A 22,572-nucleotide genomic window follows, 5' to 3' on the forward strand; every position below is an offset into this window, starting at 1 on the left:
CGATCATTTCCCCAACCATTGCTTTCTCTAGAGTCCCAGGGGTCAGCCTCTCCGTGTCCGTTTTTCTATGGACCCTTCTTTCCTTTCTCTCTCTCCTGCTTTCTCTCTGTCCCCGTATCTCTGTCATTGTCTTTCTCTTCACTTGCTCTGCGTCTCCATTACTATCTCTCTGTGTCTCAGTCTCTCTCTCCTCTCCCAGAAACCCTGCGTCCCTGTGTCCCCCAGGGCTCCCCCCGCATCCCCAGATGAGAGCCACAGACTCTCCAGATGCCCCTGCTGCAATTCCATTCCCAGAGAATAATAGGTGTGGCCTGGCTGTAGTCCGAATTGGGTACCAGCCCCACCAGACAGGCGCCTGTGTTTGTGGGACTAAAATATGCATAAATAAATATGGTCACCTGGCTCCTTTCTGTGTCCCCTCTCTGCTCAGGGACATAGCCTAGGGTGAGGTGCTTCCCCAAATGCTTCCTATTTCTCTCTGGCTACCTGGCCCCAGGTGTAGGGAGTGGGCAGGGGTTGGTGGGGGGGGGGGGTGGGAGCAGTATCCTGGGTCTGGAAGAGAAGGAGGCTGGGGGCCTGGACTCCTGAGTCCCACCAGAGAAGGGGAGCATCCCCATGAGATCCATGACTCCTGCCAAGGTCTGCACTGGGGAAGGATTTATTATCACTAAGTGGCCATGACAGAGCAGGGAGGGGGAGGTGACAGGAAGGAGGCTCTACAATCAGCTCCCCTAGAGGCAGCGATTAAGGGCTCATTACCCGCTGGGTGTGGGGGGAGGCTGGGAAAAGCAGCAGGAGGAGGGGTGAATTGGGGTGTGTGCAGGGGATGAGGACAGTCTGGAGGGAAGAAGAGCGGACACACTCAAGGGGGAAGTTGAGTCAGGATACTCGGGGAGGGGGAGACTATGAAAAGAGAACAGGAAGGGGTGGGGGGACACCACAGCTGGCAGCACGTCTGCCCCGGGGCAGCCCACAGGGTCACGGCTTCTCCAGCTGGACGTCCCCGTCTCCGATGTGGAGGCTGCCCACGTCCTGGTAGGTGCCCTGGAGGCCTCGGGAGATGTCCTCGTACATGGAGCAGTCATCCAGGTTCAGGCCCTGAGGGGAACATGTGGTGGGGGGGGGGCCTCAGCGCCCTGACGCCCAGACCCCTGCCCCCAGACGACCCCAGGGAGGACCCCCACGAGAACCCCAGTGCACCTGCCCCTCACCTGTCCCCACCCACCACTCACCTCATAAAGGTTTTCATCTTCATAGTCATCCTGGGTGTCCACCCCAAACTTCATGTTCTGCCATCGTTTCTGCGAGGAGGGGGGATCGGGAGCCTCAGTGAGGGGATGTGGGGGGAGAATGTGTTTTCCGAACAAACCTCCTGGATGCCGGAGAGGTGCCTTACCAGAGGGGGTAAGGGACGCACCCAAAGCCACACCACGGGTGAGTGGCAGGTGACTCTGGGTCCCTGGCTTTATTGCTCTTGCACGAATAAACAGTTCTCACAGAAATGGCAGTGGCAGTCCCAGGGCCTAAGGCGGGGCTGGTGCAGGTCAGAAGCTCTGGGAGGACAGCCAGCCCCCATCTGCCCTGGCTACATCTGGAGGGCCGCTGCACTGCCGGTTGGGGGGGTTAGAGTGAGACACCATGGCTGGGGCGGGGGAAGAGTGAGGGATAGCTGGGGGGTGGGAGGAGGGAGGACAGTCCTGAGGGGAGCCTGAGCAAGGGTGCCCTTCTGAGCCACGCACCTTTTAAAATCCTGTCATGGTATGAATTCATGTGCCCCTCAGCCCTGTGAGGGTGCTGTCACTCTCCCATCTTAGGAGGGGACCTCAGCCTCGGAGGGCCCAGGTCCCCAGGGGCTCACCCTAAACAGCAGCAGGGTCCCAGGCACCACGGCGCAGAAGAGCAGGATGATGCCCTCGGCTGTGATGATGTTGTTCTTGGTGGCCTCTCCCATGTCCAGGAAGGGTCTGGGGAGCCGCTCTGTGAGGAGGGGGTGCCGCTCAGAGCACACGTGCCTCCCGCCCTCCTGGCTACCCAGCCCTGCCCCCAGCAAGGCCCAGACCCCTTGAAGCTGCCCCCCCCCGCCCCCACAGTGTGCATGAGCCGGGAGCGAGGATGCCCACGATGGGTGCCCTTGGTTCCCCGGGGCCGGCACTCACCGCGCACGCGGAGATAGGTGCCGCAGGACTGCTGGAAGCTGAGGACTTTCTGGGTGAAGAGGTCTTTCTCCTCCACCCGGCACCTGAACATGCCTGTGTGGTTCTTGTTCACTGTGTGGATGGTCAGCTCACCGTGGGGCTCTTGGCTATTGCTCCAGAATATGTCGGGCCAGGTGGTGTTGCCTTGGAGGACGCGCCACCAGGTGACGTTGAAGGTGGTGTTGGGCCTGCTGCGGTCGTGCAGGCACTGCAGGTGGACCGTTTCGCCCAGGCTCACGGTCACCGAGGGCGGGTCCCCGTCCGCCCACAGGGCCTGGCACCCGGGGCCTGCGGAGAGGCGGAGGAGTTGGGGACTGCGGGTGGGGACACAGGCCCCAGCCCTGCCCCCCCCAGCGGCAGCACCCTGGGGTGCGTGGGGTGGGGGAGGGGGTTGAGGACACTCCTGGGGGAAGAGGGTAAGACACCCTGGCATGGGGACACACCCCTGCGAGTCCCCCACGCACCTCTCCAGCGCCACCTCTCGCCACCCGCCCCACCTGCGCCCTGTGCTTTGGCCCCGCTGAACTCACAGGTGTTTGGATATTTGGCTTCCTAATGATAGGAGGGTTCTGTCCAGGGAGCGCCGTCCAGAATCAGTTTGGATGGACATCACCTCCTCCTGAAGGCCTTCCAGGCTCACCTTCCCACCCTGAGCCCTGCCTGGCACCTGGTACCTTAGCTGGTGTAATCTTCACAAAAGCCTAAGAGGTAGGTTCTCTCATTGTCCCATTTTATAGGTGGGACAGCTGAGGCCCAGGGAGGGCAGATTGGTTGCCTGGCACACCAGGGCAGCAAGAGTGGCTGGCGTTTCAGCCAGCCTTGGGGCCTGCCTTGGCCTGTGACCTCAGGCCCACCCCTCATTCTCTGCTTGTGTCAACCTGGGGGTCAGGAGTGAGTTCAGTTGGCGGCTGCACTGCGGGGTAGGGGAGGGCCTCGGCAAAGTGGGTTGGCTGCTGGGGAAACCCCAGCTTCCAGCCTCCCAGGCCAGCCCACAGGCCTGGCTTGGCCTCTTAGGAGGGAGGAGGTGGGAGGTGAGGAAGAGGGTGGGGAAAGAGGCAGCAACCTCAGGGTCACAGCCCCACCAGCTGGTATTGCTTGGGGTGTGGGTGGGGCAGCCTGGAGGGCAGTGTTGATGAGGTGCCCCCCTTCCCCAGCACTGAAAAGGGGCTCCCAACGCAGTGGGGTGACTGAGATTCAAGGCAGAGGAGAAAGCTGTTTCTTCTCTCTGAAGCTGAGCGCCACCCCCCAAGTCCCCTTCCTGCCCCCAGCTCTGGAGCTCAGTCAAGGGCAACCTTAGTTCCTTATTTTGACCTGTGGGGTTGAGGGGGGTGGGGAAGTCGTCTGTTGCCCCTGTCTCCTTCCATGTGGCTGTAGACGCCCCTTCAACTTTGCTGAGCCCCCTCTGGCCTCCCCTCAGACCTGCGGCCTGCTTGTGATGGTCAAGCAGGTGGACGCAGTTTCTTCAAGGGCTTTCCCAGCACTGCCCGCCGCCCCCACACCTGCTGGCTCCTCACCCCCTGGGCAGTGCCTCTCTGCCTCTGCCCTCTCTCCAGCCTCCTCAGTCCTCCCTGCCCCACTCCCCCCTGCCCCCAGCACCAGCCTGTTAGCCACGTACCCAGGCCAACAGCAGAGATTAGGAAGAGGAGAAAGATGGTGGCATGCAGCGCTTGGAGGACTCCGGGACCCCCAGGCATCTCTCCCAGTGGGTTGGTTAGTCTGGGTCGCAGCAGTCCTGGGGTACCAGATTCCACCTCGGCTAACCCCGCCCTACTTCCTGCCTAGCCCTGCCGGAGATAGGCTCCAACGGCCCCACTGCCGGGCCCTCCTTCAGCTGTGGGCCCCGGGGGCAGCCCCTGCCAGTACGCTTCAGGCCCGGAGTGGAGAGAAACTGCTCCTTGCACCTGTGGCCACAATTCCCCTGGGGGGAGGCTGCTGGGTGGGGGAAAGAGACCAGTCCAAGGCCTGGCTCCTCACTGGCTGGCCCTGGGAAGGAAGCCCGAGGGAGCCAGAGTTCAGAGAAACAGCTTTCTCCTCTGCCTTGAATCTCAGGCACCCCACTGCGTTTGGAGCCCCTTTTCAGTGCTGGGGAAGGGGGGCACCTCATCAACACTGCCCTCCAGGCTGCCCCACCCACACCCCAAGCAATACCAGCTGGTGGGGCTGTGACCCTGAGGTTGCTGCCTCTTTCCCCACCCTCTTCCTCACCTCCCACCTCCTCCCTCCCGAAGAGGCCAAGCCAGGCCTGTGGGCTGGCCTGCGCCCGCAGGTCTGTCAGGGTGGTGCTTCTGAGCCTCCTATCCACTCCTCACTGGCCTTAGGCAAAGCTCATCTCCTCTCTGAGCCTCCATGTCCTCACTTCTTGGCGTTGGAATCCAGGATTTAAAGGGGTTGTGCATGCAAAGTTCTGAACACAGGGCCCAGCCCATAGTAGGTGCTCAGTAAAACGTGACTCCTATTAATGCTCAGGACAAATAAATGGGGCAGGTCGACCAGCTCTATGACTAGGTGGTGGCTTCCTGTTCTGAGCCTTGGCATTAAAAAAAAATTTTTTTTTTTTATTGTAATCTCTGCTTTCAATGTGGGGCTCAAACTCACAACGCAGAGGTCAAGAGTCACATGCTCTACTGACTTGGCCAGCCGGGCACCCCCAGCCTGGGCATTTTTCATGAGAGATGAGCATAAGAATATCTCCCCAGTGTTGTGACATGAGATGCTGTTCCCAGCACCCGAGGAGTTAGAGCAACAACGGGCTCTTGATGTGAGTCAGCCTCCCCACAAGGGGGCAAGGTAGGCCACCCCCCATTTTAGAGAGAAAACAGGCCCAGAGAGATGCCATCACTTGCCAGGTGTAACACAGCTTGGGAGTGGTGGAGCAGAGATTGAGTCACTTGTGTGTGCCCACCTGCTGTTGGGCAGCATTTTAGGTCACGTGGAAGGAAACGGAGTCTGAGGAGTGGGGGTGGGGAATCACAGGAGACTGTTGAGATGTTTGTGAGCAGTTAGGGGACCATCACATGTGCACACAAGGAGACACACAGGGAAAAAATTTACCACAGGGAGATTTTTGGTAGGAAAGCGGAAACAAAAAGTCCATGTACGGGAGAACAGGATGCACACGGGGTGACGTAGGCCGCCAGTAAAGTACTCAGCAGGCGAAAAGACGCTCTACTCGTCAACCCAGCTGCGTCTCAGTAATGACATGAAAATGACACAACACATGCAGCGTGCAACAACTGACTTGTTTTCAAAAGGCGAAACATTGGGTGCCGTTAGGGACATGTGCCTCTGTAGTGGAGGTGTGAACCCATGCAGGTGAGTGACACCCAATTCCCGAGAGGGGTTCCCTCTGGGGGAAGGGAGGAGGGCGTTTCCTGTCTCAGCTTTAGGTCTTGTTTTACTTAAGCTGGGTAGTGGGCCCACGGGTCTTTCTTACACTAATAGGTATGCTGTTTTGCATGCTTGAATCATTTCATAATTAAAAAAACAAAATCCAACTGTCACCCACACAGAGGAGCATGGGCCTCAAGAGTTCGTGACTCCTGTGTTTGAATCTCAACTCTGTCAGCCTACTGTTGTCTGGGCCCTCCACCACCCTTGTCCCCCTCCTGAGGCTGCAAGGACATAGTTCCCCTTCTCTGGCCTGGGGGCCCTCCCCCGTTCCCTTCCCTCCGAGGACCCAGGTGTTCTGTTGCGACCCTTGCTTTATAGCAGGTCACCAGCCCCTCCGCACTTTAGTTCCTCCTTATGACCCCCCCACCTAGGAAGAACCCCCGGGCTCAGATACTGCAGCATTCCCCTCCGTCGGCTGAGGCAGTTTCCAGGCCCTCGACTGCCCCCTCGCGGCCGCAGAGGCACAGCTGCTGGATTGCAGGCCCTCAGGCCACACTGGCCTGCAGGGACGCCACCCACCGGCCACTTAGCCGTCTGCCAACCAGGTCCTGGGCCTTGCTGCATTGTGTTCGCTTGTCTACTCCAAGAAGTCTTCTTCCTCAATTGACAAAAAAGGAAACTGGAGCCCAGAACAGGGAGTGACTGGCCCAAGGCCATGCCCAGGTACGTAACGTTCACGCCTTGTTTTTCCATTTCCCTTACTTCCATGGGGCAATGAGCTGCAGTGACTAGAGCCTGGTTGCCCAAGTTCAAATTCCAGCTTTGCCACCCCCTCGTTGTGGTACATGGGCAAACGACCCAACCTGTGACTTACTTTCCCAATACCGAAAATGCGGGTGCTTTTTGGCACCTTCACAGGGTTGCCTAGTTGTATTAAGTGATTTATTAAGTGCCTTGCACATGATAGGCTGTTTATTCAGCACAAACTTGAGCTGGAGCTGGGAGGGATGACAGCTTCATTCCCCACCGGACGTGGGACTGATTTTTTCCATCCTGAACACCAAGTAACTGGTCGTGTGCTTGGTGCACTGCTCTGAGCCAAGGCACTATCTATACGGTAACTCTGCAGACCTCTCAGGAGTGATCCAGACAAGGAGCGGAGGGCTCAGAGGGGGAGTAAGTGGTTCAGGATTGCATAGAATTAGGGTCAGAGCTGGAAGGTTATTGAACACGAGTCACTTGAGTTCAAAGCCCAGGCTTCGCACTGGAAGTAAATGGGTCCAATAATGGGCTGGGGGAAATCGGGAGACCTTGGCCGAGCCAGCTCAGGCTCTGCTTCGTAGTGTTCCCCAAGGAGGAGGTGGGTTTGGTCACATGGGGCCAATTCTCCAGGCTCAGCTTTCTGGGGTCTGGCACATGCCCACTTGGTGCCCTTCAGAGCTCCCACCCCATTTGCACCGAGAGCCAACTGCCATGCAGGACTGTAGAGGTCGTGCCGCCTGACGGCCCAGCTCAACCTCTGTGCAGGAGCCTCACACAACCCTCTCTTCGGGCAGTGGTGGGTGTGGGAAGTGGCACCCCATCCCAACTCTGGGCAGGGACAACTAGCTCCAAAAGGTGCATACCAGGGACACTCAAGGAGCCACCAGGAGTGAAAGGTGGCTGTCCCAAGTCTACCTCCTTTAGGGAAGAAGCCACCTGCCCCTCCTGCTTTTGTTCCAGCGGGGGACAGAGTGCGACCTCTGCAGCACAGGCCCCAACTGGGGCCACCGCTTCAACAGCCACTCTTTTCTCGGTTTCTCATCTTACTGAGAACTGCAAAGGCAGGATGTGGGGGGAGGGGTGAGAGCCTCCAGGTCCCGGCCCCACCCAACCACCAGTCTAGCTGGGGCACAGGGCCCACTAGGGGTAGAAGGGCTTCAGTTGGGAAGGCTGGGCCTCAGGCTCTAGTGGGTATTGGTGCCACAGCCCCCCAGGCTCCCCCTTCATGAGGAAAGAAGTGCCATGCAGTGCTCCTTCCTCCTGCCCCCAATGGAAGGCAAGAGCCAGTGAGAGACCCGGACCAGGATTACGAACGAGGCAATTTATTGACCCAGCATTTGCTCTAATGCTTCTTGTTGGCAGCTGCCACCTGTGGGAAAAGATGGGGAAGTAATCAGGATGGGCCATGGGGTCTGTGTTCGGGCACTCTGAAGCAGCTACCCACTACCCGAGGGACACCAGCCAACTGGATTTGTGGCCTGACATGCATTCATCTGATCTGATCCCTACAACCTCAGGCACGTCCTTTTACAGAAGCGTCAACTGGGACTCGAAGACAGGAAATGGGATTGCAACACCACTGCCCCGTCACCCACACGGATGTCCGTGCCAGGCTCTGCCCTGCCCTGGAAGAGTTCACCAGCTCCTTCCAGGCTGCCCCCAGATGCTCAGGGGGCTGACACCTTCTATTCTCTTCTGCTCCTGGACTAAGTGACTAAGCCCTCTCCAAAGCTCCTAGGAGACCTGAGTCAATGATACATAAAGAAGAAAACCAACAACGGGTTCACGCCTGGCCCTGGGGGCTCCTCCTGCTGTAGCTCACTGAGCCCTCACTACCACCCTCTGAGGCTGGCAAGAGGAGACTGCTCCACAGACGGGGAGACCGGCTCCAGGCAAACGGACTCTGCCCCAAGGTGTCCAGCCAGTCAGTCATCTGGATGGAGACCTGAGTTCTGAGCTGGCTTGCCTCCCCCTCTCCACAGCCATCCCATCTGGTGCTCAGCAAGCATGAAGAATAGGAGGAAACAGTGCAGCCAGAATCCTAAGAAGGCTGACCTGGGAAGAGGGAGTTGTATGTCCAGGAACATGTCCTGCATGAGAAACAAGCCCAGCTGCACTCCAGCACCCGCATTTCCAACCAGCTCTAGCAGGAAGTCAGTCAGAAACGTTCTTTCTCCTGCACCCGCCCCCCTGCGCCCCCCCGCCCAGGCCAGCCCTCCTCTGACCCCCACCAGGCTGGGCTGTGACCTCCGGGGGAGGAAACTCTGATCTAACAAAGCCCAGGCTCTGAAAATTCCCTGGGCAGTGACTAAGGGACCCAGCCCTGGCACACACCCAGGCCTCACCTGTCCAGCGATTCTGTCCAGATCTCTCTGTCCCTGAGGTGTCAGTTTGCGGCCCCTGTGGGAGAACAGTCAAGCAGCCCCCCATGAGTGCAGGCTCTCAGCCCTGTCGCTGCGAGGCCCCTCCTGGATGTGAGCCAGGCTTCCCAAGAAGGCACCTGGCCATGGGACCACATGACACCAGCCAAGTCCCACTCAGGGCCCTGGTCGGCTGCATTTTAACGAGCTGGGGGCAGGAGTGGGAGCCCCCCCTGGGAGCTGCCGGGGTGTCGTTTGTGCAAGCATTAGATCAAAAGCCCCGAAAAATCAATTGGGAAAAGTTAACGAGCAGGCTAATGAAAGCGGACAGTCGCTAAATTACCTTCCTGGAGCTCGGGGTAGTCAGCCAGAGAGGTCGGGGTGAGGCCCCTCACTGTTTGCTTTTCTGCAGAATCCCCTGCCTGCCTGAGGGGCAGCTGCAGACCGTGCAGGACAGACCTGGCACCTCTCCACGTGGGGGAAGGATGGCTCTAGACAACTTCATTACAGGTGATCTGACCCCAAGTCTCCTCACCACCCGTTCCCAGCCATCCCCCTGCCCCTGCTTACCCATCTTGGTCCTTTTCCACCATTTTCAGCCCCTCTAGGGCTTGGAGGACCCTGCGGGCCACGCTCTTGGAGCCTCTACTGAAGTGGCTGGGCATGACCCCGTTTCTCTGACGTCCCCCGTAGATCTTGGTCATGGAGCCGACCCCAGCGCCGCCCCGGAGGTACAGGTGCCGTGCTGTGGAAGCTGGGGGGGGGGGGGGCGGGGGTGTGGGCAGGAGATGTAAGAACCTTTCTCAAGCAGAGAAGACTCCTCTCCACAGCCGAGGCAGGCCGAAGAAGGGCCTTCCTCGAGGTCACACATACTATTAATTCCGTGTGTGGCTGCTAATTCTTCCCATTATATAGACTGGGGAAACTGAGAACACACACCAAGACCCAGTATTAGGCCCCCACTGCTAGCTATCCTGCAGCTAAGCTTCCCTGCACCCTGTGCCCAGCCTGGGAGACCAGAGGGCCCGCCACAGCAGTGCTGCTGTGAGGTAGGACTCTGTCCTATGGGTAGACCCTAGCAAATGCTTAAGCCATGACTGTCCACCTCCACGTGCCCAGGGCCGAGGGGCAGCAGGGTAATGAGAAGGGTCATGCCGCCACCTGAGTGCAGCTCCCCGAGCCCCTCAGCCCCGGAGAACTCAAGGCTACAGCGGACACCCCATGCAAACTGGAATGGGAATGAATACCCCCGTGGATACAGGGGTCTCATCCCTAGCCTGGCTTGGGCAAGTCCCTGGTCCCTCACTGTTCTGTTCAACAGGACCACTTCTCCACCGGGCCCTGTGCCACCCCCTTTTCATTCTCTTCCTTAAGGCAGTAAGATGGCCTCAGGACCCAGCCTGATGGTATGGCCGTGGCAAGTCACTCACCCTCATCTGAAAATCAGGAATAACAGTGTCTGAGAAGAGTGTGGCTGTGAGCACTGCCCAGGTGTCTAGTGCTATTCTCCTTCACAGAAAAGCTAACAGGCTCCGGAGGATACTCACTGGCCTCATGTCACACAGCTCTGAGGGACAACCCCTCCAGACTGTTTCTGAGGGACAGCCCCTTACAGGGGCTGTTTGGGCTTTCTACTTCAGGGGGCCACTGCAATGTGGAGGCATTAGGGCCAGATACAGGGACTCCAGGTCATTTCAGGGCCCCTAGAGCCCAGCACGTAAGGCTTAGTTCTACAGATCAGAGAGGGAATCAGGATTCACTCTGTCAGTAACTACTTACTCCTGAGAGCTGGTGCCAGGCCATGTCCATGCGGCCAGCTCGGGGTGGGGGTGAAGTGGGTACCCTTCCTCTCAGCCTGCCCCTCCCAGAGCAGTTCTTCCACAGCACTTGTTCCCCACCCCTACCCCGACATGGTCTCCGGATACAGCCACAGCTGTGGGAGCCACAGCACAGTTGAAACCCTCCCCACCTATCAGGACCACCATACACAAAAGCTCCTCCGTTTCACTGCTTCCGGCCTCTGCTCACTTTAAAAACTCTTCTCCTTGGTTCTTCCTACCCCACTTTACCCCACACTCTACCTCCCCCACACCTCCAAGACCAAAACTCCCCTTCCAGTGATATCACTGGAGAATTCCAGACTTTAAGACCAGCTCACATGCCCAACAACTACCACCCTTTCTCTCGAGCCTGTCCCAGGCCACGCCCTGACTGGGCTGGAGAGCTGCTCTCCCACTTGGGCTGTACCCAGGGCTGGGGAGAGCAGGACATCCTCACGAAAGGGGTGAGATGAATACTCCTAAGCACACAGATGCCCAGGAGATGCCTGGCCAAGACCGGACCAATGTTCCGCCCGGTCCTCATCTGGGCTCTACGAAAAGGGGTGGCCAACCCCTGGGCTGTCTGGTAACATAGGGTCTGAATCCCAACACTGCTCCTCATCAGCTGTTGAGAGTCCACCCCGGATTCAGGTGATCTGGGCCACGGTACCTAAAGGGCACGACTTCCTTAAATCCCGAGGAGCGGCAGAGAATAAGCTCCAGCCAAATTCAACATACTAGTTTCTTCAAGGAACGGGTGGTGGGTTCCTTTACTTTTTTTAAAGCTGCATAAAACTATCTGGTGTGGTGTCAGACATCACAAGCCTAGGTGTCCCCCCAGCCAACCCAGTTGATAATTATTTTCCTGACCCATTACAAGGCAGAGTATTAACTCCACAAATTGAAAAAGTATTACAGAAATACATGAATTCTACAAAATATTGACCTATTTTTCACACACCCCCACCCCAAGAGACCCAGGTCCCAATCCCTTTGAAGTGGAGTTGTAACATCACCAATCCAGGCCATCCAAGCTGCTGTTTATGAGGGTCACAGCGAGCCAGGTGTCATCACAACTGGCTTCTCCTTAAGTCCCTCTAAAGGCTTTCTGCTGTGCTCCTCTTGGGAAATCCTGTCCCTAGTAATGACGAGTCACTCCACACCTCCAACTGTGAAGGAGGGACCAGCACTGGGCCGCCAGCCGGAGGAGGGTCACAGGGGAGGGGGCACTGGAGCACCGCAGCCCAAGGAAGCTGCACCAAGTGTCTTTGCAGCCCAGCGTCTCAACAGCTGGTTTTAAGTTCAGGTCTGTGATCCCTTCCTGACCTACAGAGGCACAAAGTGGAGAAAGGAGGCCTCCCAGATACATCTTGCCCTCAACCCTTCTCCACTAAGCTTCTAAGGACAGAATCACTTTCCCGACCTTGTCACCCCTTAACTTGTTCCTGCACAGTCTCCAAGGCCTCGATCCTGCCACTAACACAGCAGGGGGCAGAGGACCAGGTTCCATCCTACAGTAAAACGCGCTCAGATGTCCCAATTCAGAGTTGCTCGCTGACAAGACACGATGGGGAGTCTCACCTCCCTCCCAATCAGGACCTTCTGAGAATCGAGAAGTCAAGAGACTTGCCCAAGGACACCCTGCAACACCCCCTTCACAAAACCTTACAATGGTCTTTCCCTGACGCTGCCCCTCCTCTTAGAGCAGCTCCTGACACAGGTTCTTTCTAGCCCTACCTACCTCACCCTTCACCACTGTGCCTTGGTGCTTCTTACTCCTATAGCTGTCCCTTTTCCAGAGCACCCTCAGGTGGGCTCTTCCATTTGCCTTGTTTTTATCACCCCCCCCCCGCCCCGAGATCAGAACCTGTCACTCCATGAAGTCAATCCCCACACCACCTGCTGCCAAGGCTCAGCCTCCCAGGACAGACCACTGCCCCACTGTGCTTTGGTTCCAGACCCCCGAGAGGACAAGAGGCCAAGGCCCCATGATCCGGAGAAGGAATAAAGCAAATACAGCACAGACTCCGGTTTTGGAGTTAGCGTGCCATGCTCTCCCAGGGTCATTGTGAAGTGTTTGTACCTCAGTTCCTTGACGTGTTCAGAGTATGAGCTAACTCTAACTAGGTGGGAGCACTCCAGGCTAGCAAACTTCTCCTTAGGGTCAAAATCAGTGTGTGTGTGTGTGTGTGTGTGTGTGTGTTTTTAAAGATTTCATTTGTTTGACAGAGAGAGACACAGCGAGAGAGGGAACACAAGCAGGGGGAGTGGGAGAGGGAGAAGCAAGCTTCCCGTGGAGCAGGGAGCCCGATGCGGGGCTCGATCCCAGGACCCTGGGATCATGACCTGAGCCGAAGGCAGACACTTAACGACTGAGCCACCCAGGCACCCCAAGGGTCAAAAGTCAGTATTTTTGGTTTTGTAGGCCACGTGGTCTGTCACAACTGCAACTCTGCCTCTGGTGTGGATATAAACAAATAGGCATGGCGGTGTCCCAACAAAAAGGTACTTAACAGACCTGGGTCTAGAACCACCATACTATGCCACTAAGTCAGCTGGGCAAGTGAGGTCAAAAAAGGAGTTTGGGGGGGCAGTTGGGTAGCTCAGTCAGTTAGGTGTCTGCCTTCGGCTTGGGTCGTGATCCCGGGGTCCTGGGATTGAGCCCCACGTCAGGCTGCAAACAAATAAAAAATCTTAAAAAGGCATTTGGGAATCTTAAATGGGAGGCCAGGAGGGCAGGTAGAAGATGTACACTCAGTGTGAGTTGTCAGAGAAGGGGCATAGCGGGCAGAATGGGACCACAGCCACAGTAAGACTCATCTATGTGTACTGCCCAGAGTCTTTATCTAATTTCCCACGAATCTTTCCCCATCTACAAAAATGTAAAGTATGAAATGAGCCAAGGGAAGAGAGCTGGAGAACCCCGCCTCAAGTGATGGCATGGGAATGGTAGACTGTGGTATCATTAGCTGACATGTTACTTGACCTTCCTGACAACCACCATTAAACAGAAATCACCAGTACTACCTGAGAGATTTTTGATAAGACAGATTAAGCAAAATAGGTACATTTACCTGACCATACAAAAAAAGCTAGTAGAATTTCTCATCTTAGATCCAAAGCTGCCTTGACCAACTAACTGATTCTTGGGGCACTGCCAAAGAACATTCAGGGCCAGGGAGTCTTGCTTCCCAAGACGGGTAGATGGGGTGGTGGTCTCATTCAGGGTCCATCCCTGATGTGCCCGGGGAAGTCACATCAGCTTCCCTCCACCAGCTCCATTTTTTTTTTTTAAAGATTTATTATTTATTTATTTGACAGAGACACAGCGAACGCAAGCAGGGGGAGTGGGAGAGGGAGAAGGCTTCTTACTGAGCAGAGTCTCCGATGTGGGGCTTGATCCCAGGACCCTGGAATCATGACCCGAGCCTAAGGTACATGCTTAACAACTGAGCCACCCAGGCGCCCCCCCACTTTTTCTTTCTAAAAGCACAGCAAGCGATTCCCACCATATGCTGCTCACCCTACCCACACAAGAGTTGACTGTTTCATCCTCAGGGGTCTGCTGTGGCCAAGTCATGTTGGCCCCTGTGCCCAGTCTAGACCCTAAATTAAGAGTGGATCTCATGACATTTCATGCACGACTGCACCACAAATCTACGAAACGCTCCATGTTCTGAAGTACCAAGGCAACTTGTACAGAGACCAACTCTTCTCAAGGTCATCCTGAAGTCTTCTCAATGCTTGCTTCCCACCTCCTTCCTATCTGGAGACAACCTTTGGCCAGGATGGAGCCCCTATGGCACAAAGGAAGGTTGATGGTTGCAGAGGCTGAGGGCCCTCAGTGAAGGCCTGTGCAGAGGCTGCCACCTAAACAATCCTGCACTGACTGCCCCCCGCCCCTGCAATCCCTAAGTTAGGCCTTCGTGGGGTGACAGCTTGGAGAAACTTGAAATGTCAAGGACAGGTAAAAATTAGCACTGTGCTATCAGGTGCTACATTTAAGTCATTCCTTCCAATCATCACTGGGAGACTAATAGAGAGAGGGGGCTGGCATGGGTACAGGGTGACCATAAGACCTTCTTTTAGGCATGTGGGACTTACGAAGATTTAGAGCAAGGAGGGACCTGACCAAACCTTAACCTCTTAGGAATAACTTACTAAGAGTCAAAGAAAAAGCTGGCCTGATGATCTGAATAAAAACAAGACAGCTAACTTTTCTTGAAGGATTACTCTGCCATAGGTACAGTTTATAGCATTTTAACAGCCATAAGATCATTTGATTCCCGGGGCGCCTGGGTGGCTCAGTTGGTTAAGCGACTGCCTTCGGCTCAGGTCACGATCCTGGAGTCCCGGGATCGAGTCCCGCATCGGGCTCCCTGCTCAGCAGGGAGTCTGCTTCTTCCCCTGAACCTCTTCCCTCTCATGCTCTCTATCTCTCATTCTCTCTCTAATAAATAAATAAAAAATCTTTAAAAAAAAAAAAGATCATTTGATTCCCACTACAATCCTCCAATGGTACAATCATTAGCCCCACTTTAGAGAGGACCACAAGAGGCACATGCAGATGGAGGTCACACAGTTAAGCAGTAGAGAAGAATCTGAGTCTAGACCCCATGAACATAGAAAGATAAATGCCTCCCTCTAAAACACACCACCTTTAAGTAAAATACGAACACTCATTTGACCCTGATTTCCCTGGAGGCTCAGAGGAAGCCCCAAGTCCTTACACAAACCTCCTACAAATGAAGAAACAGATTCAGAATGTGAAGTTATCGAGTGTCACACAAGCACGCAGGAACAGTCTGAGGTTTCTCCTCTCACACTGTACGTCAATTATAATTTAAAGAGTTTCACCTCTTGCAATCTTGGGCTCATGGAGAGAATGGGGAGGTATGATGTATGCCAGAGGTCACCCAGGCCCCGACTCCCCAGAGGCCCCAGTTCCTCACCAGCTCGTGTGTAGAACCAGTTCTCATCGTAGGGAGCAAGCTCTTTATGCTTGGCCAGCTTGACAGTGTCTACCCATTCAGGGACTTTCAGCTTCCCAGACCTGGGACCAACAGTGAGAAAGGCACGATTCAGGAATCTGCACAAACTCCACCCCCTCCCCAATCCCTTCTGCTCAGCACAACTGTAGGTTACCAGGAGCCCCATGTGTCCCAGAATACAAAGCATCTGAAACCCAACTACAAGCCAAACCCAGGCCTCATGCAGACAAGCGGACTCCCCTCTGGGACCTCACACAAGCCCCTCCCCCCCCCACCCCCCGGGGGAGAGAAACAACGCCTGCCGAGGAACCAGGCAAAGACCACAGCTTCCAACCGCCGTGAAGACCCCGTTCCCACACTCACTTCTTGAGAAAGGCTGCCAGAGCTCTGACGAACTCCTGCTGGTTCACGTCTTTTACAGTAACTCCAGGCATCTGAGAGAGAGCGAGCAAGCATGTGAGCTCGGGACCCGTGCAGACGACTGACAGAGCCGGGGCCTCCCCCGCCACGCCACTGAAACCGCCGCACTCCCGTTACTTCCCAAGGTCCCGCTTCGGTACTGGGCCCTAAAGGCCCCGGTGCCTGTGGGTGCTCGAGTTCACCGCCGCTCACGGTCTCTGCGGGTCGCACAAGCACAAACACGCACTAGCGTGTCCTTGTGGAAACGCTAGAAAACCCCAGCCCCCGAATCGGGGGGCGCCCCCCGCATCCACGCCGCCCACCTGGCCGGGTCTCGGTTCCCGGACCGCGCCGACCGGGCATGCCCGGGCCTGCCGCTCGCACGTGGCTGCGGCTCCAGGGGGCGGAGCGGCCCCACGCAGTCGCCCCGGAGCCCCCCGGCACGCGCTCCCGGCTGGGGAGTCGGGCCCTGACGCCCCGCGCCCAGCCCGAACCGGAGCGCCCGCCCTACCGTGCGGCCTCCGCGCTGCCAGCCAGGGGAAAGGGAGCAACGGGGTTTCCCGGGCGCACAAGTCGGGCGTCGGGTCTCGCGAGAGGTCTGAGCGATCGCGAGAGCGGCGCCAGAAGAGCAGCCCCGCCTCTCTCAGGGCGAATGTGGCTTCGCCTCGGCGGAGGTGGGAGGGTGTGTGATGATGAGGCGGGCGGGCGAAGGGAAAAGCCATGGGCGAGGGGATGGAGGCGTGCTTCCTCCCCGCCCTTTCCTCTCCCGGAGCGAAATAGAGCTCCCGTCCTGAGCTGGTTGGTCGATCGTGGCGGAAGGACCAGCGGCGGAGGAGACGGTGGTGGCGGAAGTTGTGGGGCCTTTGGGTGGGCAGGAAAGAGGGACCCGACCACCGCCCGAGCCCCCGTGGGGCGACCCCCCTCTCTGGGTGGCTTTTTGGGCCGGAAGTGAGGGTAGTAAGGGCGGAACTGTGACGGGGAACCCAGCTGAGGAGCAAAGAGGAAATGTGTTCGACCACCAGTCCTCGCGAGAGCAGGAGGCGCCGGACCACCCCTGTTAGGGCGGAAACTGCTTCATCACGGCCCAGGCGACTGCAGTGGGAACGAGGCACCGCAGGCGGGGAGGAGACCAGGGCAGGGACAAAGAGGCGGAGGCGGGACCTCCGGAGAAGTTAGTGCAGCTCTGCCTCCTAGTGCCTCAATCTGTTCGCTCGGCGCTTTGGGTTTATTTTGCCCACTTAGAATCTATCCACTTCACTGGCCTTTCAACGCTTCATTCTCTCCGTTAAGAAAAAGAAAATACAATTTAAATGGATATACCGAAATCCCGTTTGTTTGCCCTTTTTAAGTGACTGTTCCTGTACATGGTGTATCAAATTAATTCCATCAGCAAATATTTTTGTGTGTGCCTCCTCTGTACTAGGCACAGATAAACGTTATGTAGTGCTACATGTGTAATCTAGTTTAATCCTTGTCGGGTCCAACAACCAAAAACGAGGGACACACTTGTCCAATAAAATTGTTAACTTGCTGCAAAAGGGAGACACTTAAATTCGTGTGGCTCTTATGTTGAAAAGACAAAGTTTAAAACATCAGAGCAAATAATATTAATTTTTTCCACCGTGAGATACTGTGTATGCAAAATGCCTTGGTTATTAACAAGCCAATATGATATACCAGTATCTGTTAAAAAATTAAAACCCAACTATTTTAGTTGGTTCAGGCTACTATAACAAAATACCACAGACAGTGGCTTATAAACAACAGAAATTTATTTCCCATAGTTCTGGAGGCTGGGAAAGTCCAAAATCAAAGTGCCAGCAGATCACTGTCTGGTGAGGGCCAGCTTCCTGGTTCATGTCCTCACATGGCAGAAAGGCGAGTGAGGGAGCTCTTTGGGGGAATATTTTATTAGGGCACTAATCCCTTCCAAAGGCATCACCTTCAAATACCATCACAAGTGGATATTAGGTTTCAATATAGGAAATTTGGGGGGTGACACAAACATTCAGTCTAGAATATAAACCATGCTTCTAAGCATGATAACATCATGTATTTAGATTCATGCGGAATGTTGAAACGTATTTCACACTTGAAAATAGTTTTAGTATCTCAGATTTTCCCCCAGAATCAACATCTGTGTGTTTGAATATGTAAGTTGTATGCATGTGTAACTATAAATGTCCATATACTTGGGTAATGTATATTCACTTTTTATACATTTTTGATGTACGTTTTTAAAAAGATTTATTTATTTGTCAGAGAGAGCACAAGCAGGGGGAGCGGCAGGCAGAGGGAGAAGCAGGGTCCCACCCGAGCAAGGAGCCCCATGCAGGACTCAATCCCAGGACCCTGGGATCATGACCTGAGCAGACACTTAACCCACTGAGTCACCCAGGTGTCCCTTGATATACTTTTCTAATATCAGTGCTGGATCATTTAAGTTTAATTCACTTGAGTCAATTTACTAAATATTTCTTTCTTTAAAAAAGAGCTCTCCAGAGGAACTGTGTAGTGTGCCTCACCAAACAAAGGAAGACACGGGGTTAATACAGGTTTTGAGGAAGAATGAAGGTTAGGTAAAACTTATATTAAGCAGAGCTTTGATGGACTCAAGGCAAAGCAGATCCTATGTAATGGAGTCAACATCATGCCTGGGCTGAGAAGCAGACACAGGGTCCTGTTTCTTCAGAAATTATAGGGTTAAGATAAATGTGCAATCTCCAGAAATCCTCCTTTGAAACTCTGCACCTCTGTTGGAAATCATGCCTGCTTCTCTATGTTAAAGTGACATTGGCATTCCAGGCAAGAGTGAGATGTCCCCCTCTCACTATTACTATGATTTCAAAGAGCAAACTTTCTGACAGTCTATGATTTTAGATACCATGGTTTCTCAGTACTATGTCCTTGGTGTTAAATTTATAGGTTCATAATCTTAACTCTGTAAGGTGGTTACAAACCACCTTCAGGCAACTGAATTTTAGAGAGTCAAGTTGCTTGACCAAGCTTGAGTAAGGGTAAAGCCTGAACTGGGATTTGAATCCACAAATGATGACTCTCCAACTGCTTTCAAAATTCTATAGACAAAATTTAAAAATGATTAGAAGTTGTGGTACATCTAGATAATAGAATACTAGTGCTAAAAAGAAAGGAACTATCAGGACATGAAATGACAAAGAGCAAACTTAGATGCATATTACTAAGTGAAAGAAAGCAATCTGAAAAGGCATACTGTAGGATTCCAACTATATGACATTCTGGGAAAAAAAGCAAAATTATGGAAACAGTAAAAAGGTCATTAGTTGCCAGAGGTTGGTGGGGATAAGGATGAATAATAGGTGGAGCACAGAGAAATCATAGGACAGTGAAACTATTCTGTGTGATATGGGCGCCTGGGTGACTCAGTCAGTTAAGCATCTGCTTTCGGCTCAAGTCATGATCTCAGGGTCCTGGGATCGAGTCCTGCACTGGACTCCCGGCTCAGAGGGGAGTCTGCTTCTCTCTCTGTCTGCCACTCCCCCTGCTTGTGCTCTCCCTCTCTGTCAAATAAATAAAATCTTTTTTTTAATTAAAATATTTTATTTATTTATTTGACAGAGAGAGACACAGCAAGAGCAGGAACACAAGCAGGGGGAATGGGAGAGGGAGAAGCAGGCTTCCCACCGAGCAGGGAGCCTGATGTGGGGCTCGATCTCAGGACCCTGGGATCGTGACCCGAGCCGAAAGCAGACGCTTAACGACCGAGCCACCCAGGCACAACCTCAAATAAATAAAATCTTTAAAAAAACCTCAAAAGTAGTCTGGTACTATAATGGTGGATACATGTCATTATATGTTTATCCAAACCCATAAAATATACAATTTTGTACATTTGTACATAAAATGTACAAATAAGAATGAACCCTAATATAAACTATGGACTTTGGGTGGTAATGACACATGAATGTAGACTGATAATCTTTAACAAATGTACAACTCTGGAGGGGGACGTTGATAGTGGGGGAGGCTGTGCTTATGTGGGGGCAGGGAGACCATGGAAATACTTATATTCTGCTCAATTTTGCTGTGAAAAACTTCTCTAAAATATAAACTCTTTTATTTTTTTTAAAGATTTTATTTATTTATTTGAGAGAGAGAGAGAATGAGAGATAGAAAGCACGAAGGGAAGAGGGTCAGAGGGAGAAGCAGACTCCCTGCCGAGCAGGAAGCCCGATGTGGGACTCGATCCCGGGACTCCAGGATCATGACCTGAGCCGAAGGCAGTCGCTTAACCAACTGAGCCACCCAGGCGCCCCTATAAACTCTGTTTTAAAAAATGGTTTGAGGACAGGAAGTTCTCAATTGTTCGTACTGTGATGAGGGGAGAAGAAGCATTAGAGTGTGTTAACTTTGTAGGAAAAAAATTAATGCAAAGGAATCAGACAGAACATGTTATTTCTTGAGTTCCCAGAGAGGAAGTGAACACAGGCCCTGTGCTCTGAGACTACTTATTCTTGGAGGGGGAGACATAGATGCACAGAGCCAGGAGCTGCTCAGGGTGATCAGGCCTGTGAATGTAGAAATGTAGGGAACTCTGCCTGAGGAGCTTCTGGGAGACATCAAGTCAGATTCCCCCAGAGAGGGAATCTTGCATTTGGGAAGAGCTCAGGATCTCACGAGGGCCTATGCAGGGTATGGGTTATAGGACTGTGTCTATGAGAACAGCAGAGCCAGGTACACAATGGGATGAGGGGTGCAGAATGAGGCCTACATGAATCATGTAATGAGGGTCTGAGTAGAAACTGGATGGGGCTGGGGATGGGTGGTATGATGCTGGTTCTACACTGGACATGGAGTGTGGTTAGGAGTGGACCAGGTTGACTGGAGTGAAGGGAGCACAGATTCCCAAAGGGGAGAATGTGAAATGAGCTTCTGAGGTTATAAGTGGGTGACTGGTGGTTTGGGGAAATCCTGTTTGGAGAGAGGGATTGTACTTCAAATCTGGAACCTCATGGGTTATTTCTGCAGAAGGTCAGGATAGTACACAAAAGAACCTGAGAAGGGGTATGATTTACTCATTACCTATTGGACCTGGGCAGCACCTTTCCTTGCCCTGCCATGGGAAATGGGAAATGGGAAAGGGGGTGGCACATGAAACAGTGCTGACAGTCCACTGACTGTCATCTCCAAGGGCTGGTCAGAGGCCAGGAGCCCACTGGCTCCCTACAACCACAGATGAAGGCTGCGGCACCCAAAGAGGCAGTGACATAGGGGCCTGAGCAATTCTTACATCTGCCCTTTTGCCCAAAGCTCACCTCAGCAGAGCCTCCACCCTCTCCTCCAGGCACCAGTGGGAAAGCCCTAAGGAAATGATAAACAAAGTAGGCCTAGCCAGTGGAAAAGCCCTGCAGGTCTGGCTGGAAGGAGAGGTGGGCTGCAGAGAAACGAGAAGGGTCTGGAACCTGCCCCTAGCTCCTTGGCTCAGTCCTCATCTCTTTCCCCACCTTCTCATGTCATCCTTTAACCCCAAATTATACTTTCTCTTTTACTCTTCCCAGCTCTGTGACCTTGGTGTCCTGGGACCTTTGCTCAGCCCTGAGTAGCAGGGTCTCAGCCATGTTTCATGTTGCAAACCTCCTCCGTGACCATGTGGACTTGGTCGTCTGTCACTTGGGAGAGCATGGCACGGCAAATCTATTAAGGGGCAATCACGTACCTAAGTTATAACAAGGGAAGGGAAGGAAAGTGTGAAGAGGACTTTCCTCCTTTAATTATTTTGTGCTGATTCCTGAAAATTGTTACAGAGGTTTTACTCTGTAATGTTAGGAAGTAGAAGAAGCCTACCTTCTCAAGGCCCCAGACACCAGGGAACAAGCTGTGACTGAATGCCATCACCAGCAATCATCCTGAATAAAAAGAGGGGTGTGAGGAGGTGCCTGGGTGGCGCAGTGGGTTAAACGTCTGCCTTTGGCTCCAGTCATGATCCCGGGGTCATGGGATCAAGCCTGCTTCTCCCTCTCCCTCTCCCTCTGCCCTTCATATGTGTGGAACGGTTCAAGGAGGACTTGACAGCAGGGGACTATGAAACAAATGCAGGTAAGATCTGATTATCACTTAAGGATACCTGGAGTAGAAAAATAAAAGACTTTGTGAAAAACCCTTGGGCTCATGCCTGTCTCCTGGAGCCCAAAATCTTTCACTCTGTTTTGTAAAAATTACCTAGTAATTGATTCGGGACTTGACAAGAAGAGGGAAACTTTCCCCTATATTTGCCTAGAAATTTTCCCTAAAATAGTTGGGCAAGTCACTTTATCTCTTTAAACTTGTTATTTATTTGTAAAACAGGAGTAAGCATGCATGGTTTACAGAGTTGCCGTGAGGATATATGTGAATCACATACAGCGGGGTACTCAATAAATGATAATAATGGTCTCTTACCTTCTGGAGGTCCTTCAAAACTTAGACACATGAATCTCCCTAGTTCAGGAAAAACCCTTGATATACCCTTGATAAAAACCTCTGATAACTTGATTCTTCCTATTCTCATTGGCCTCAGTTTCCCCATTTGAAAAATGTTACATTAGGTTAGCATTAAATTGGCATTCCATTGGCCAACGCTGGCCTGAAGATAATGCTTTGTTTGGCTCACATAGGATTTAAAGAAGAAAACTGAGCCATTATTTGAAAATTAAGATGTTCTACATAGAAATTCAGTTTTCTAGCTTCTCTTAAAGAA

General features: G+C 53.5%; 1 protein-coding gene across 4 annotated transcripts; it reads right to left on the reverse strand.

The window, feature by feature from the left end:
* Positions 1-642: 642 nt before the first annotated feature.
* On the reverse strand, positions 643-16,476 carry RPS19 (ribosomal protein S19). 4 transcript variants are annotated; one of them, XM_088027630.1, is made up of 7 exons: positions 16,369-16,476; positions 15,822-15,892; positions 15,420-15,520; positions 2,157-2,483; positions 1,859-1,977; positions 1,233-1,301; positions 643-1,098 (listed from the first exon to the last, which is right to left on the reverse strand). In XM_088027630.1, the coding sequence occupies exons 2-7, from the start codon at positions 15,890-15,892 to the stop codon at positions 979-981; spliced, it is 807 nt and encodes a 268-aa protein (XP_087883756.1). In that variant the 5' UTR covers positions 16,369-16,476; the 3' UTR covers positions 643-978. The 4 variants fall into 4 exon arrangements, with proteins under 4 accessions (XP_087883756.1, XP_027943773.1, XP_027943774.1 ...); XM_028087973.2 differs by lacking the exons at positions 643-1,098; positions 1,233-1,301; positions 1,859-1,977; positions 2,157-2,483 and adding exons at positions 7,589-7,656; positions 8,633-8,687; positions 9,218-9,401 and having other exon boundaries at positions 16,369-16,471; XM_088027629.1 differs by lacking the exons at positions 643-1,098; positions 1,233-1,301; positions 1,859-1,977; positions 2,157-2,483; positions 16,369-16,476 and adding exons at positions 7,589-7,656; positions 8,633-8,687; positions 9,218-9,401; positions 16,181-16,204.
* Positions 16,477-22,572: the final 6,096 nt, after the last annotated feature.

Source organism: Eumetopias jubatus, unplaced genomic scaffold, assembly GCF_037043125.1.
Source record: "Eumetopias jubatus isolate StellerSeaLion01/CBP00866 unplaced genomic scaffold, mEumJub1_p1.0 scaffold_10, whole genome shotgun sequence".
Classification (NCBI taxonomy): Eukaryota; Metazoa; Chordata; class Mammalia; order Carnivora; family Otariidae; genus Eumetopias; species Eumetopias jubatus.